Below are 13,272 nucleotides of genomic sequence, written 5' to 3' on the forward strand. Positions count from 1 at the left end.
GGTATCAGCATCAACCAGGAGCATGCTAAAAATGCAAATTCTAGGGCCTACTCAGATCTACTGAATCAGAAATTCTGGGGGCAGAGCCCAGCAATCTGTGTTAATTTGCCCTCCAAAGGATTCTGAGGCTGGCTAAAGTTTGAATTGCTACTCCACAGGAAATGGAGACCCACTAAAACCTCTGAGATAGGTGACTTAAGAGAAGTGATGTTTTAGGAAAATTCATCTAATAGTGAGCTGCAGAATGAATTAGAAAAGGGACCATTTGCAAATTCATAAAGTTCACAGAGCTTCTACCGTGCAATTATTTATATGAGACGGCCCTTTTCAGGAGCTACAAAATATTAAATTGGAAAACAGGAGACCAAGGTTCTTTTGCAAAATATCACACCTTCTTACAGAGAAATTTTTATTAAATTCTAATTTCTCTAGTGGAAAATAACCCCTAACCTATTACTTTTCATTTCAGGGTGGTACTGTAAACATTACTTATAAAAACATCATTGTCTCAAAAATATTTGCTGGCAGGAGCAGCAGGAAGGGGGACACCCAAACCAACTTTAATTAGGTGTCTCATGTATAAAATTGAAATCTAAGAAAAATGACAACTCTTCATAAATGTAGTCCACAACTCTAGATAATAATGAATAGAAATGAATGAGGACCCTACCTAATTTAAAAGTCACATACCTGAAAAATAAAATACTGAATGTGAACATAAAGCAGACTAACTTTTAAACAAACACAAACTTTTAATTAAGTGTTGACTTCCAAAAATATCTCACAAGTACCTACATTGATTTCAGCACTGTTACATCCGGTCAAAAGATTTTTTATGAAAAATCTTCACAGCCAGTTTATGAATCATATAAGAAAATGAATACAGGTTTTCGTTTTATAAATGATTGTGAAAAAAACTTTAAAATGGTTAAAGGTATTTCCTACATTGATTAATTTCTATTCACTAGATCTGATTATGAATGACTTTTGACTGTTAAAAAGTATCAAGCTTTCCCTCAAAAGACAATGGCTTGTAGCCTATGATGATTCATAGAAGGGGCTTCAAAGATGAGTGGACACCATTTTTGGATTATGTGATTATATAAAGTGGGGGTAGGGGCGCCTGGGTGGCTCAGTCAGTAAAGCATCCGACTTCGGCTCAGGTCGTGATCTCACAGTTTCTGAGTTCAAGCCCAGAGCCTGGAGCCTGCTTCGGATCCTGTGTCTCCTTCTCCCTCTGCCCCTCCCCCACTTGTGCTCTGTCTCTCAAAAATAAATAAATGTAAAAAAAAAAAAAAAAATTAAAGTGGGGGTAGGTGTGTCACACTTGAGTAACTCCTCTTGGTATGTTTGCTTAAATAAGCACATTCATTCAACAAATATTTATGGAGTCCTATTATGGGCAAGGCCCAGAGTTAGCTGACCCATTAGGTACATAAGGGGGAAGCTCTGTCCCGCTCTCAACATGTTAGTCCTGGAACCAATTCACAACAATGAAGAGCCAACATCACAGTTCTCTTGGAGTAAGAGAAAGTACTTCTAACCTATGCTATGGCTTTATCTTATTATTGATAGACCACTTACTAAATCATAATTTTTATTCACCCTAACTGCTAAAACAGCTTAAAGCAGTAGTTAATAAATCATCTTCATTTTTTATGCTCCTCAAATTGCCCACCCCACCCAGCTTCCTTTTTGTTGTTTTTTTAAGCTAGTAAGTTCTTCATCACATATCCAAAGTTAAGTAATCCCTAGGAGGATTAAATAATGAAGACTAACCAAAATGCTTAATATGAGTAAATATACACAATGTATTAAATACACGCCAATTACTAAGTAGAGGTCCTTTTATACTTAATAAGAATGCCTTATAAAATTGCTGACTCGGGCTAATAACTCCTGAGGACACAGTATGGACTGTTGAAACATTTCTAATTATGAGATGAAAACCTGTAGTTGACTAGATACATCATAACATTCAACACTGCTAGTTGACTACAAAAATAACATGTCTCAGAGAACAGCATCCTAAACATTCTAAAATTACTATCATCTTAAACCACAATTTATAAAAATAATATAGTACATTTATGTCAATCGTTATTCACCATGTTAACGCAGTCTCAGAGCCAAATTGAAACAGTTCTGGCGTTTGGCAGACTTTTATGAATTAACCAAGGTCAGAGTAAAAATACATCTTGAAATGTGCAGCTCCTCACTATCTTAAAAACGCATGACTAAAAGCACGTTATTTGAAGGAGTAGCAAAAAACAAAAAGCCCAAATTTCATAAGCATATCATGCTTTTCTTGCACTCTCAAAATACCTTACGCAAAATGCATATTTATCATATTTAAAACATTAAATACCTGTAAAATAAATAGCATAATTTTTCTTCTGTAAGAAATCAGCTTTGTTAAGACTTGCCATTTTCTGGCATCACTAAAATCACTTCTGAAATTCTATTTGGACTATTTTTGATCTTCAACTATAATCTTAAAATATTAAGAAACCATCCTGATGATTCTAGAAGGAGAAGGATGTCTCCCTCCTTCCCCAGATCTTTAAAGAGGCCAATACTTTCCTCAAATATCTGATGCAAAAGCCCAACTAGAACTTAACAATGAAGATGAGCTGATGGAAGCTGGCTGGGTCTTAGCTGCGGAAAGGCAGACTGTTCCAAGGTTCTTGGTAAGTACCCCTATCGATAAAGAATACTTTTTTAGGGGCGCCTGAGTGGTGCAGTCGGTTAAACGTCTGACTTCAACCAGGTCACGATCTCGCGGTCCGTGAGTTCGAGCCCCGCGTCAGGCTCTGGGCTGATGGCTCGGAGCCTGGAGCCTGTTTCCAATTCTGTGTCTCCCTCTCTCTCTGCCCCTCCCCCGCTCATGCTCTGTCTCTCTCTGTCCCAAAAATAAATAAAAACGTTGAAAAAAAAATAAAAAAAAAAGAATACTTTTTTATTCTAAGGGTCCAACTCAGGGAGGGAGCAAATATTATTGTAAGTTTTTTTGTATGTTTTGTTTTTTGTTTTTTTTAATAAAATGCTGTCTATCACCTTATAGGACCTTGCCTCCTTTGGGAGCCCATGTCTAACCAGCCAGCTTGTTAGATCCACCTTCTCTGATGGATACCCCACTCCTTGGGCTTCCAGGCTTTGCCTTTTCCCTAAATCCTGCCCTTTAATAACTTCCTTGTTCTATCCAACTCACAATGAGGAAATGCAACTAGTCAACCAATACAGAAGAAATTGTTGTTCAAAGGAACACAAATTAAATATAAAAGATACTGTTTCATCACCTATGAAATTTACAAAGATTCAGTAGACTACAGTCACTATATTACAAGTGGAAGCATAAATTCTTTTTGGAAAATAGCCCTCAAAATGTACTATGATCCCTTGATCCATTCATTTCCTCTTCTAGGAATTCAAGGGGAAATCCTACTTATGGGGGGTTAGAGCAATAAAAAATGATATGGAAACTTAATGGACAAAGGTGTTTATCTCGGCATTTTTTGTATGAAAATAAAAACTGGAAATAATCTAAATGTTCAGATCCAAGGGAATGGTTAAACAAACTATGATACTTCAATTACATATATTATCATAAAATGACACAGTTATAACTGTGGGGGAAAAAAAACCCTATATATTGGGGTGAAGTAGTGTTGATATTACCTGTGACTAAATGATAGGACTGTGAAGGATATATTTTTTTCCTTTTTCTATTCCTGTGTACTTCTAAATGTTCTCCCCACTACCACCCACCCCTGGCCAGCATTAGTTTGTAATGAAATAAGACAATGAAAGATATTTCCTTCTTCTACAAACCTGTTCTCGCCCTTGCTAAGACAAATCTCAAAGTATAATAATTTCTGCTGGGCAACTTGAGTGATATACTTTTAACAGCGGCCTTTAAGAAGCAATACATCTATGAAAGGGAGGCACTGATGGCAAAATTTCAGGCAGCTGGGAATGAGATTTCGAGACTGGGAACACACCCCTGCACTTCCTTAATCATTCCACAGGGCTGTCCTTTAGCCTTATGCCCTGACAGAGAGTCAGTGAGGAAACACACACTTTACCCAGTTCCAGCACATACTGTTGTGAAAGGGGAACTAGGGTCAGACAGTCATGCCCAAACATCAGCTCAGGGAATTTGGACATGGCTACCCCCAGCAGGGATCATGAGCCCTGGCCCCCTGTCTCTGGACCTTCTGGACCCTTAGAAAAATCAAGTGCTCCTCATAGGACTTTGAAAAGACCATTCAGTGAGAAAGGACTTGGTAGATAGATTCCAGCAATAGCTCATGGACTTTGCATGGCTTAAGTTCCCTCTGCATCAGTTCACAGCCTGTTTACATGCCTCCTGGCCACACCCTTCCTCATAAACCCACACCCTCGGCAAACAGGTATCCCTGCTAGTCTGTAGCAAAGAGGGTGTCAGCATATGGCATGCTGTTATTAGACCCCCCCGGAGGAAGCTGGTGTGCTTCTTCATGTCCTCATCCCTCTCTTCCATGCCTCCTCTCACACCAAGTGCCCTCACCGAACTAAGGACTGGGGACAGGACAACCCAGTGGGGGACCCACATACCAAAGTGTGAAGAAGTGCAAAGGAAAGTTAGTATAGTATGGCCTGTCACTAAATGAACAGATGCAGAGCAAGAGTGATGGGAAAGCAGTGAGGCAAATCAGGAACCGGGCCTTTGATAAGCTTAAGAACCGGGACACAAATGGACTGAAAAAAAAGGACTTGATGGAGGCAGGCATTCTAGTTACAAAAGACAAGTGACTACAAAGGATAGCGGGCCTTTTAATTTTATTATCTCTGTTCTGGATTATCTGCTCGACTCCTGGGCATTAACGTACCTAAAGCAACTGCCACAGTATTCAAGATGGAAAGGAGGGCTGCGCCTTTTAAATGCTCTTAAGCCTTAATCTCATCTGGTTTTCTTTCAAGTACCTAATGATCACAGAAGTCTGTGTCAGGACCCAGTGGGAGTAGGGCAGTGCTGCCCCCTTCTTTGGAGCAAAGGAATTAGTCAGCATTGCTTTCTCAGGCAATACCTTACCAAGCAAAGATGTTCCTGTCCTTCTCAGATGGTCTCAGTGGGGCTTCTCACTGCTGGTCTGCCATTCAGGGATGAGGAGGAGGGAGGGCCAGGCCAGCCAGCCTCCAAAACATATGATCTCATTAGAGTCAAGAAATCACAGGCGGAGTGGGGCCTTCAGGCTAAGACGCAGTTCCCAGCTCTGACTTTAGTGCACTGGGGGGAATTTCAGGAAGTCACAGCTTGCTGGGCCCTGTGTCTCATGGAAAATGAGTACTGGGCTTCAGGATCTCAGAGGTCTTTCTGGGCCAGAAACCCTAATAAATCTCAATTCATGGCTTTCAAAGAAGGGCAAAACCTTTGAGTTATAAAGTATAAATGCTTTATGTGAATTTTGATTGTTAGGGGATAGACTGAGCTCTGATTATAGCATTGATCATGATGAAGTAAATTTCTGTCAAGTCTAAATTAATTTTCTTCTCATTTCTTAAAAACATTCCTCCAAAGGTAAAACTGTTTAAAACACACTTAACTCAATCTATTTCAGGGAACAGTTTCAATGCCTAAGAGGTAACTCAAGGACTGTGATGGCTCTGAGAAGATGGCAGTTCAGCAATAAGCACATTTGACTATGAGAAAGAAACTAATTCTTTAACAAATACTTGAAGTACAGAAGCTGAAGAAGTCTATCATTTTAAAGATACCTGAAGTTTTTTTGGAATTCGGAAGGAATCTGAGAAAATCAGAGTTGACAGTAACACAGTAAAATCATAGCTGTCTGGAAAGATCATCTTGATGAGCTGGAAATGTATCCTTTTAAGCACTAAACTTAATTTGAACTGTTTTTGGTAACTTTTTGAAACTTCATTATCCACTTCCTGATTTACTAAACAGTATGAAACAATGTAATCTTAGATTGATAGCTTTAGGTAGCGACTAATAATAATAATAGCAAGTGGCATTTATCATACACACACCTGGCACGCTGAATATCATTCGAAGTGTTCAGTGTGGATGATCTCATTTGAGACCTCTGATCCAACAAAATGGGTGCCATTATTATCTTCATTTTACAAATGAGAAAAGTGAAGCTCAGAAAGATTAAACTGTAACTCCTTTAAGGTCAAAGAGCTGGAAATGGAAGAGATTCAGGTTCAGGTCATCTGCCTCCAGACCAGCCCTTCTCACCACCACAGCACTGCAAGTGGTTAGAGCAGGAACAGGCAAGGGCATCTGGAGACTCTTCAGGACCTACTTGGGTAAAGAGAACTGTGCTCCCACAATATAGAACCCATAGTGGTGTAATGTTTACATGTATGTCTACTTTTTGAAAAATACAGTCCTGCAGGCCAGCTATCAATTCTTCTGTTACACATGATGCAATGTCAAAAGAATATGCACATTTATAGTTTGAAAGCACTCCCCCACACAGTCACACTTCTTTTCTCTAAGCTGTCTCTCTTCTCTTTTGCTTCCCCACCTCTCTTTGTAAAGAATGTCCAACTGAATGATTACAAATGCCTCGGCTTCCCACAGATCTTTACAAAGAGAAAAAAATGTCGCATCAAACTTTTCCCGAGTGGCTTTAAAAAGAAGAGGTCTTCTAAATCATGCCACTAATAAGATTAAAAAAACAATGACTACAGTTCATGTAACTTAACTAATATAAACTCAGATTTATAATACTGCAGAATTGTGTTTTGTACTCATCCTACATTAAGGCCCTCAAATAATGAATATGGCCAGTCCGTTTATACACTTCAGTGGCATTTGATTTAGGAGGCAAACCATGGTAAGACAGTGAGCATGTTGAGATAGGCCTTCTTCCATCCTCAACTCTAATGTGATTTCCAGAAGAATCTTTGCGTCTCAGTTTCATCTACTGTAAAATGAATAAGCTGAGCTATCTTTAAGGATTCATACAGATGAATGAACACTTTATGGCTCAGAGAATATATTTACTTTTAAAAATCAGAGAGTTATCATTTTTACGGCATATTGTTAGTAACAGAAAAAAAAATTTGCATAGTTTGCGTAAACGATCTTTAAACAGGTTTGGGAGTGGGGGTAAAGGGGTGGGGGCGTGGTTAGCTAGAGGTAGTTCAATTACTTAACACTAAACAAGACAGTAGGCTAAGAACTGAGGGAAAAGTCATGACTTAGTTTCCCCAAAGAAAGAATCTCTTCCTTAAACTACTAAATGCTGGTTTCTCCTTTACCATGTAGATCTGCTTAGGGTCAAGCATTTCATACTATCTCTGGAGTCCACCAGGTAGATGCTCCTATTTGACCATTCAAAACTCATCTTTGACAAACACATACATTTTTATGGTTTTGTAGAACCATAAAGAACTTAAAAGGCCACAGGTTCTCTATTGGGCCAGAGGGTATAATCAGGTTCCAATGTAGTGTTGATCTACCCATGTATATTTATCCCTCATCACTCATACTGGTCTGTGGGTATTCCTCTTCTCTGACATTGAGACACATGCTTTAAACTCTCCTTAATGAAGAATTTGTACTACCATAGTTTATGGAATAATTCAATACAAATATGTAAGCTCTCCACTGAAATCCAAAAATTCAGATGTCATACAAAGGCATATGTGAAATACTAAGATATATTTCTTAGGATGGTTTATTTTACCAGCTCACCGAAGACATACAGAAGCATTGACTTGAAAATGCACTTTTTAACCACTTTTCATACCGTTAACTAGGTTCCCAGGCCTAGTTTAAAGAGGAAGACAGAATACTCCTCTCAAATTATCAACAGCTTCCAGAAAATTAAGCTGAACGTAATTGATTATCCATTCACAGTCTTTTCTTGCTTTCATGTATTAATATTCAACAGTCAGCATCTACTCTAGTACTTAGACCATTGAAATTTGAATTTATTCATCTATTCATTATTTAAAGAGAAAAAAAAGATTTTATTAACATTCTATGACCTACCTGCTCTGGGGAAAGACCTAAGAGTGGGGGAATCTGGCATTTGCCCATTGTTTATACCAAGTGTGTTTCAGACCAGGATGAGCAGGATAGGTGAGGTAACCTGAGAGTATTTCAGTTCCTCTGGAGTCAGGTCTTCAAATTGTGACTTTTAGTATTATGCAAATATTATTTTCCACATCAGAACTACCCATACAAATAAACTGTAAAGCTGAGTTTCAAAATAAAAGTATTAGTCTGTCAAGGTACATTATTCCTACATCTGATCTTTAATAAAAAGGGGTTGATCGTCAATAGCTGACTTATAGACTCAAGAACAGCGTAAGACTAGACTAAGGCATAAAAATATGTATTTAACCATTAGCTATCAATATGAACATTTTCTTTAAACTTACAATCATATAAACAGGTCTGGAATAAAAAACTAAAGACTGCTTTGAGAAGCCTAGAGACAACTGTGACCCATGGCTAACCAGTCCTAAAGCCTTACCTGATAGACCCAAAGTTGACTGTCAGCCCCTTCATCCCTACCCCTTTTAGGTTGGTGGAGATTCCAGCTGGAGATTCCAGTCTGAGAAAGGAGGAATCCCTCTGACAACTTAACTGTCTTCAGCCCCTATTACTCAAGGACTCTCCATAATTCCAATAGATGAAAAATGAAATTATTCATCCTCTAAATTAGGAATACGGCTCTAATCCTAAAGGACAGTGCAACTTCTTTGTATAGACTCAACAAAACAAAACAAAACAAAACAGGAAAAGAGCTTCCCGATTAAAAAAAAAAAAGGGTCAAGGTAGAAGAGAAACTATTCTTCTAAAAATTCCATGGTGCTATTTTAACTTCTGTACTTCATTATTTTAACACTGCTTTTTACATTAAGCACAACCTGAGTACAATTTTAAAAAGATCAAACTCATGAAAATATGTATTATGTATTATAAAATTCAGGGAAATTCCAGAGTTGGTTTACAAAGTTGTTTTGGGGAGGGTATCTTGGTTTCAATTTTAAGTTTTACGTCAAAGATTTACCATCAGTCAAATTAGTATTGAACAGCATATAATGCCTTTTTGTAAAGGGTGCTAGGCAATATCCTATTTGAAATTATGGCTGTCTGCACGTGGCACAAATTTGTTAAAAATTTACCAAAGTGCCAGTAACAATTGTGTTGGCAGTATAAAAATAGTATTCGCTGCCTTTAAACCAAATTTACAAAATAAATGTTTGGCTCAGAAATTACAGTCTACGCTCTCAACATATTAGACTTGCCTATACCTTCTAAATTTTAGCTATAAAACTGTTAGTACATTCAGGTGTGATAGAGAACCTAAGTATATAAAGAAAACTAGAAAATACACGAACAACAAAGATCAAAACCAAGGCAAAGATCCACTGGTCCATGACAAATGTCCACGGTGGTGCCAGAAACAGACTCTAAAAGTGTGAAGTTAAAGTGCAGGGTACTCACTCTATTCACAACGGATAACCACTCTTTCCCCTCTAAACCTGAACATTTTCAGCACAGTTTCAGAATGGCATGAGTTACTTTTTTGGGGGGGCGGGGGGGAGTGGTTTACAAAGGAGCACATCTGCCTGAACTAATCTGATGAAAAACCATAATCCATTTCTTCCCATTAGTTTTGACTAAACACTGAAGCTAATTATGTCAGCTTTTTTGGGTTTTCACGGCAACATGGAATTTTAAAGAACACATTTAGTTTCACCACTTTATGCAAGACTGGGCAGTTTCAAAACATCTAACTGCTAAGATGTTAGCACCACACAGACACAGAAGGCTACATAAATTTTCCTTATAAGGCTAATTAAGACCTTTTGATTTAGAGAGACAGATAACATGGATCTAATACGGGCAGATACCCATACTGTTAATATGCTGTCCTGAATTCCCACTGCTTCTGCTCTAAATGCACTTTTAATCGCTATTGGTCAGTACCATCGCTTTTTAACTTCCATGCATCTTTAGTATTTGAAATAATTTCTTTGGACAACTGTGATCTGCACTAAGTGGCAGCTCATAGGAATTTAAAGGCGTGAAACATGTGAATTACACTGTTTTAAACCTAAGGGAAACGTAAACATACAGATTTGGGGTTAATTTACATACAGGTTTCATTTGGAGATTTTTGAGGAGGATGGGAGATGAAGAGGAGAGGGAGACTGGTGAGAAGTAGAGCTTTTTCCCCCATTTTCCTGCTTTGGTAGCCCTGACAGGATTGAAGGGCTTCCCAGAGAAGGGAATCTGCATGACAGAAGTTGTCCAGGTACATAAAATCCTTTCCCTCAAGTCTGGGGTTCTATGCCTAAGGAAGAGTCCCAAAGTAGAAACGCTGATGGGCTGTTGAAGGAAGCTACCTGCACAAAAGGAAGAAGGCACCCTCCTCGTGCCTAGGGTAAACTGAAAGGGATTCAAATCCACTTTAACTTGCTCAATTACAGCTTAACCAAATTCACCTGGTCTTATAGTTAAGGTCGTAAATCCTGTGACAATCCAGCTGCCTCTGTTCTGTAGTCACTCACGCTAAATACCTCTTCACCAACTCGAACATTCTGTTTATTCTCTGAAAGTGGGGGAATGAGGATGCTTCCTTTCCTGAATACCCACACAATATCAAAACACAAAATTTATTTTCAGAGACTGTGAAATTTTTTAAATAACAATATTACTTCCTCTCATAATGCGTTTTAGAATGATTTGGGATGAAATGCTTTTAATATGGTTCCTACAGCTCTTGGATTGTGTAAGAATCCAGGCAGGCACAGTTTTACACAGGGGAGTAGCCGTGGAAGGAAGCATGTCCACAAAGAGCCTGCTGACTGGTGACAGTGACGGGGCTTCAAGTCCTGACTTGGTCACTAACTGGTTCTGGGGCTTTTGGGCTTCTCAACTTTCATCTTTAAATTGACAGCCCTAAATGACTTTTAAGGTCCCCTTCAGCTTTAAGCCAGTGAAGTAACCATACGTTACAAGTAGGAGAAAGAAATTATGAAAGACTTATCAAAGTCCATGTTTGTCCTGGATTAACTTTGTCATCTCTGTGCTACTGTGGAGGCAAACCTGTTGCATCACATAAAATACTCTTTTTCTGGCTACATTAAAAATGGAAGAAGAGACAATAGGCTGGCTCTTTAAATGTTTCATTTTTTAAAGTGTAAACAACAGCATGTCCCCTGTTATAGGGAGTTCTCAAGTTTCACCTTTATAGTCTGTAAGTATACACAGGATGCCACCTGGCAGAATAAGGCCACACCAGGGTGTGCTGGCTTGCTGTTAGAATTCTGTTATCCTGCGCGATTGATGCTTTGCATTTATTTCAAGCCATGTCCGAGCCTTATTTTGGGGCTGTTTGGGACCTTCGCTGTCAGTTCGCAGGGACGATTAACCGTGTAGTGGCCAGTAAAAGACGACGTTTGCACACCACCTGCCCATGTATGTAATACGTACCTCTCGTGGCTTATGCTTACCAGAGCATGCAAGTTAAAAGCAACGGGATTCAACCTCATATCGTAACTGGCTACTTGTACTACGATCACGAAAAAAGGAAAACGAAAGAGCCTTTGACATTGCACCTGGTGGAAGCGAAAAACCTCTATGTACCCTTACACTGTAATGTTACAGTCTTAAGAGTTTCAAAGGTTTGTCTTTTCTCCCAGAAAAACGCTGCCAGGCAGGAGGGGTTCCCAGTACGGTGCACTCACCTCTTTGATCTTTGCCCTCTTCTCGCGGATGGCTGCGTCGGCCGGCTCCCGGCCAACCGCCCCGATCGGGGGCACGAAGTCCACCGGGGGCAGCCTCCTGAACACCGCCTTGTCACGCAGCTGGTCCTGGGCCACCTTCTCCTTCTCCAGCAGGATGTCTCTTTGGATCTCCTCGGGCAGCTTTTGCAGGGTCTCCTTGGCTTCCCTGAGAGCCCGCTCGTGGTTTTCGCGGATCCTGGCCAAGTTGTCCTCCAGGGCGGCCGCCGGGTCACCGGGCGCGCCCTCCTCGCCGCGCCTGGCTCGCCCATCTGCCGCGTCCTCGGCGCGCGCCCCAGGCCCGGACTTGTGGTCGGCGGCCGGCTGCAGGGCGGGGCTGGAGTGGAACAGGACCCCGCTGAGCAGCTTGGAGGAGTCGGGCAGGAAGAAGATCGCCCCGAAGCAGAGCGTGATGAAGGCGCTGAACACCAGCAGCAGCACGAACTTCTCCGTCAGGCGGAAGGCGGCGGGGCCGGATGCCTTCCTGCCGCCGCTGCCGCCGCCGCCGAGCCCCCCGCCCAGGCCGCCGCCCAGGCCGCCGCCCGCCGGGCTGCTGAAGAGCGGCAACAGGCCCCCCACCGGCATCCCTCCAGCCGCCGCGGCCGCCGGGGTGCCCGCTGTCCAGTGGCCCTGCGCCGCGCCGCTCAGCAGCCAAACTTCGCCGCCGCCCGGCGTCAGCGGCTGCGGGGCTGGGTCCTGAGCATCCAGGCCGCCCGAGCCCCTGGGCTGGGCTGCAGGTATGCGCTGGGGAAGCAACTCTTCCGTGGGTCTTCTCCCAGGGGCAGCTCCTTTGGCAAACAAGCACGCGCGACAGACCGCTGGCTGCAGCCCCTGCGGGGAGAGAAACAGTAAAATGTGGTAATTACGATGATGGTGATAAAGTTTCCAGAGGGTCTCCGCCCTCCGACGGCCGTGCGAACCGCCGGGACAGCTCCCCCAGCGCGGAGTGGGGAGTCCGGCTCCGGGCACCGCCCTCAGAGCTCCCTCTTTGGACTTGGGGGGAAGTTTTCGGGTCCCGGGGGGCGGGGTGTCCTGCGCACACCTGGAGCAGGGCCGCGTGCGGGCACCTCCTGGAGAGGGCAGCGCGCCTCTGGGCAGGAGGGACGCAGCGCGGGTCGGGGGGCTCGTCAACTTCGCCAGCTCCCCATCTCGGAGCTGGGACGAGCTGCCTCTGCTTCCCCGGCGGCGGCTGAGCGCGCAGCCCGGCCACCCCGCAGCCCCGGTCGCGGCTCGGCAGGGCTAGCGCGCCGACCCGCGGGCGAGTAGGAGCGAGCAGGGCTGCACGACGCCCTCCACCTCGGCCCCGCGAGCACTAATACCACTGCCGGTCTCCGGGCTTTCGGAAACGAGGGCGGTGACGCGTCCGGAGAGTGATGGCGCGGCCGGGCCAATCACGCACCGCTCAGGGTCCCGCGGGGGCGGGGCCGAGGCGGGGAGGGGGCCGCGCGGGGCGGGGAGTTTACGGGAAGCACAGCCTCGCGGGGGCCCGGCCGGGGGCGGGGAGGTCGCGGGTCT

At 42.8% G+C, this 13,272-nt stretch overlaps 1 protein-coding gene across 1 annotated transcript in view; it reads right to left on the reverse strand.

Moving 5' to 3' along the window:
- MAN1A1 (mannosidase alpha class 1A member 1) overlaps positions 1-13,075 on the reverse strand; it is a 164,393-nt gene extending 151,318 nt beyond the window's left edge. The window contains exons 1-2 of the mRNA XM_043592220.1: positions 12,800-13,075; positions 11,722-12,588 (exon numbers count right to left, since the gene is read on the reverse strand). Of these exons, the coding sequence (XP_043448155.1) occupies positions 11,722-12,342 (621 nt within the window). The 5' untranslated portion in view covers positions 12,343-12,588; positions 12,800-13,075. The remainder of the gene's footprint in view (positions 1-11,721; positions 12,589-12,799) is intronic.
- Positions 13,076-13,272: the final 197 nt, after the last annotated feature.

Source organism: Prionailurus bengalensis, chromosome B2 (genome assembly GCF_016509475.1).
Source record: "Prionailurus bengalensis isolate Pbe53 chromosome B2, Fcat_Pben_1.1_paternal_pri, whole genome shotgun sequence".
NCBI lineage: Eukaryota > Metazoa > Chordata > Mammalia > Carnivora > Felidae > Prionailurus > Prionailurus bengalensis.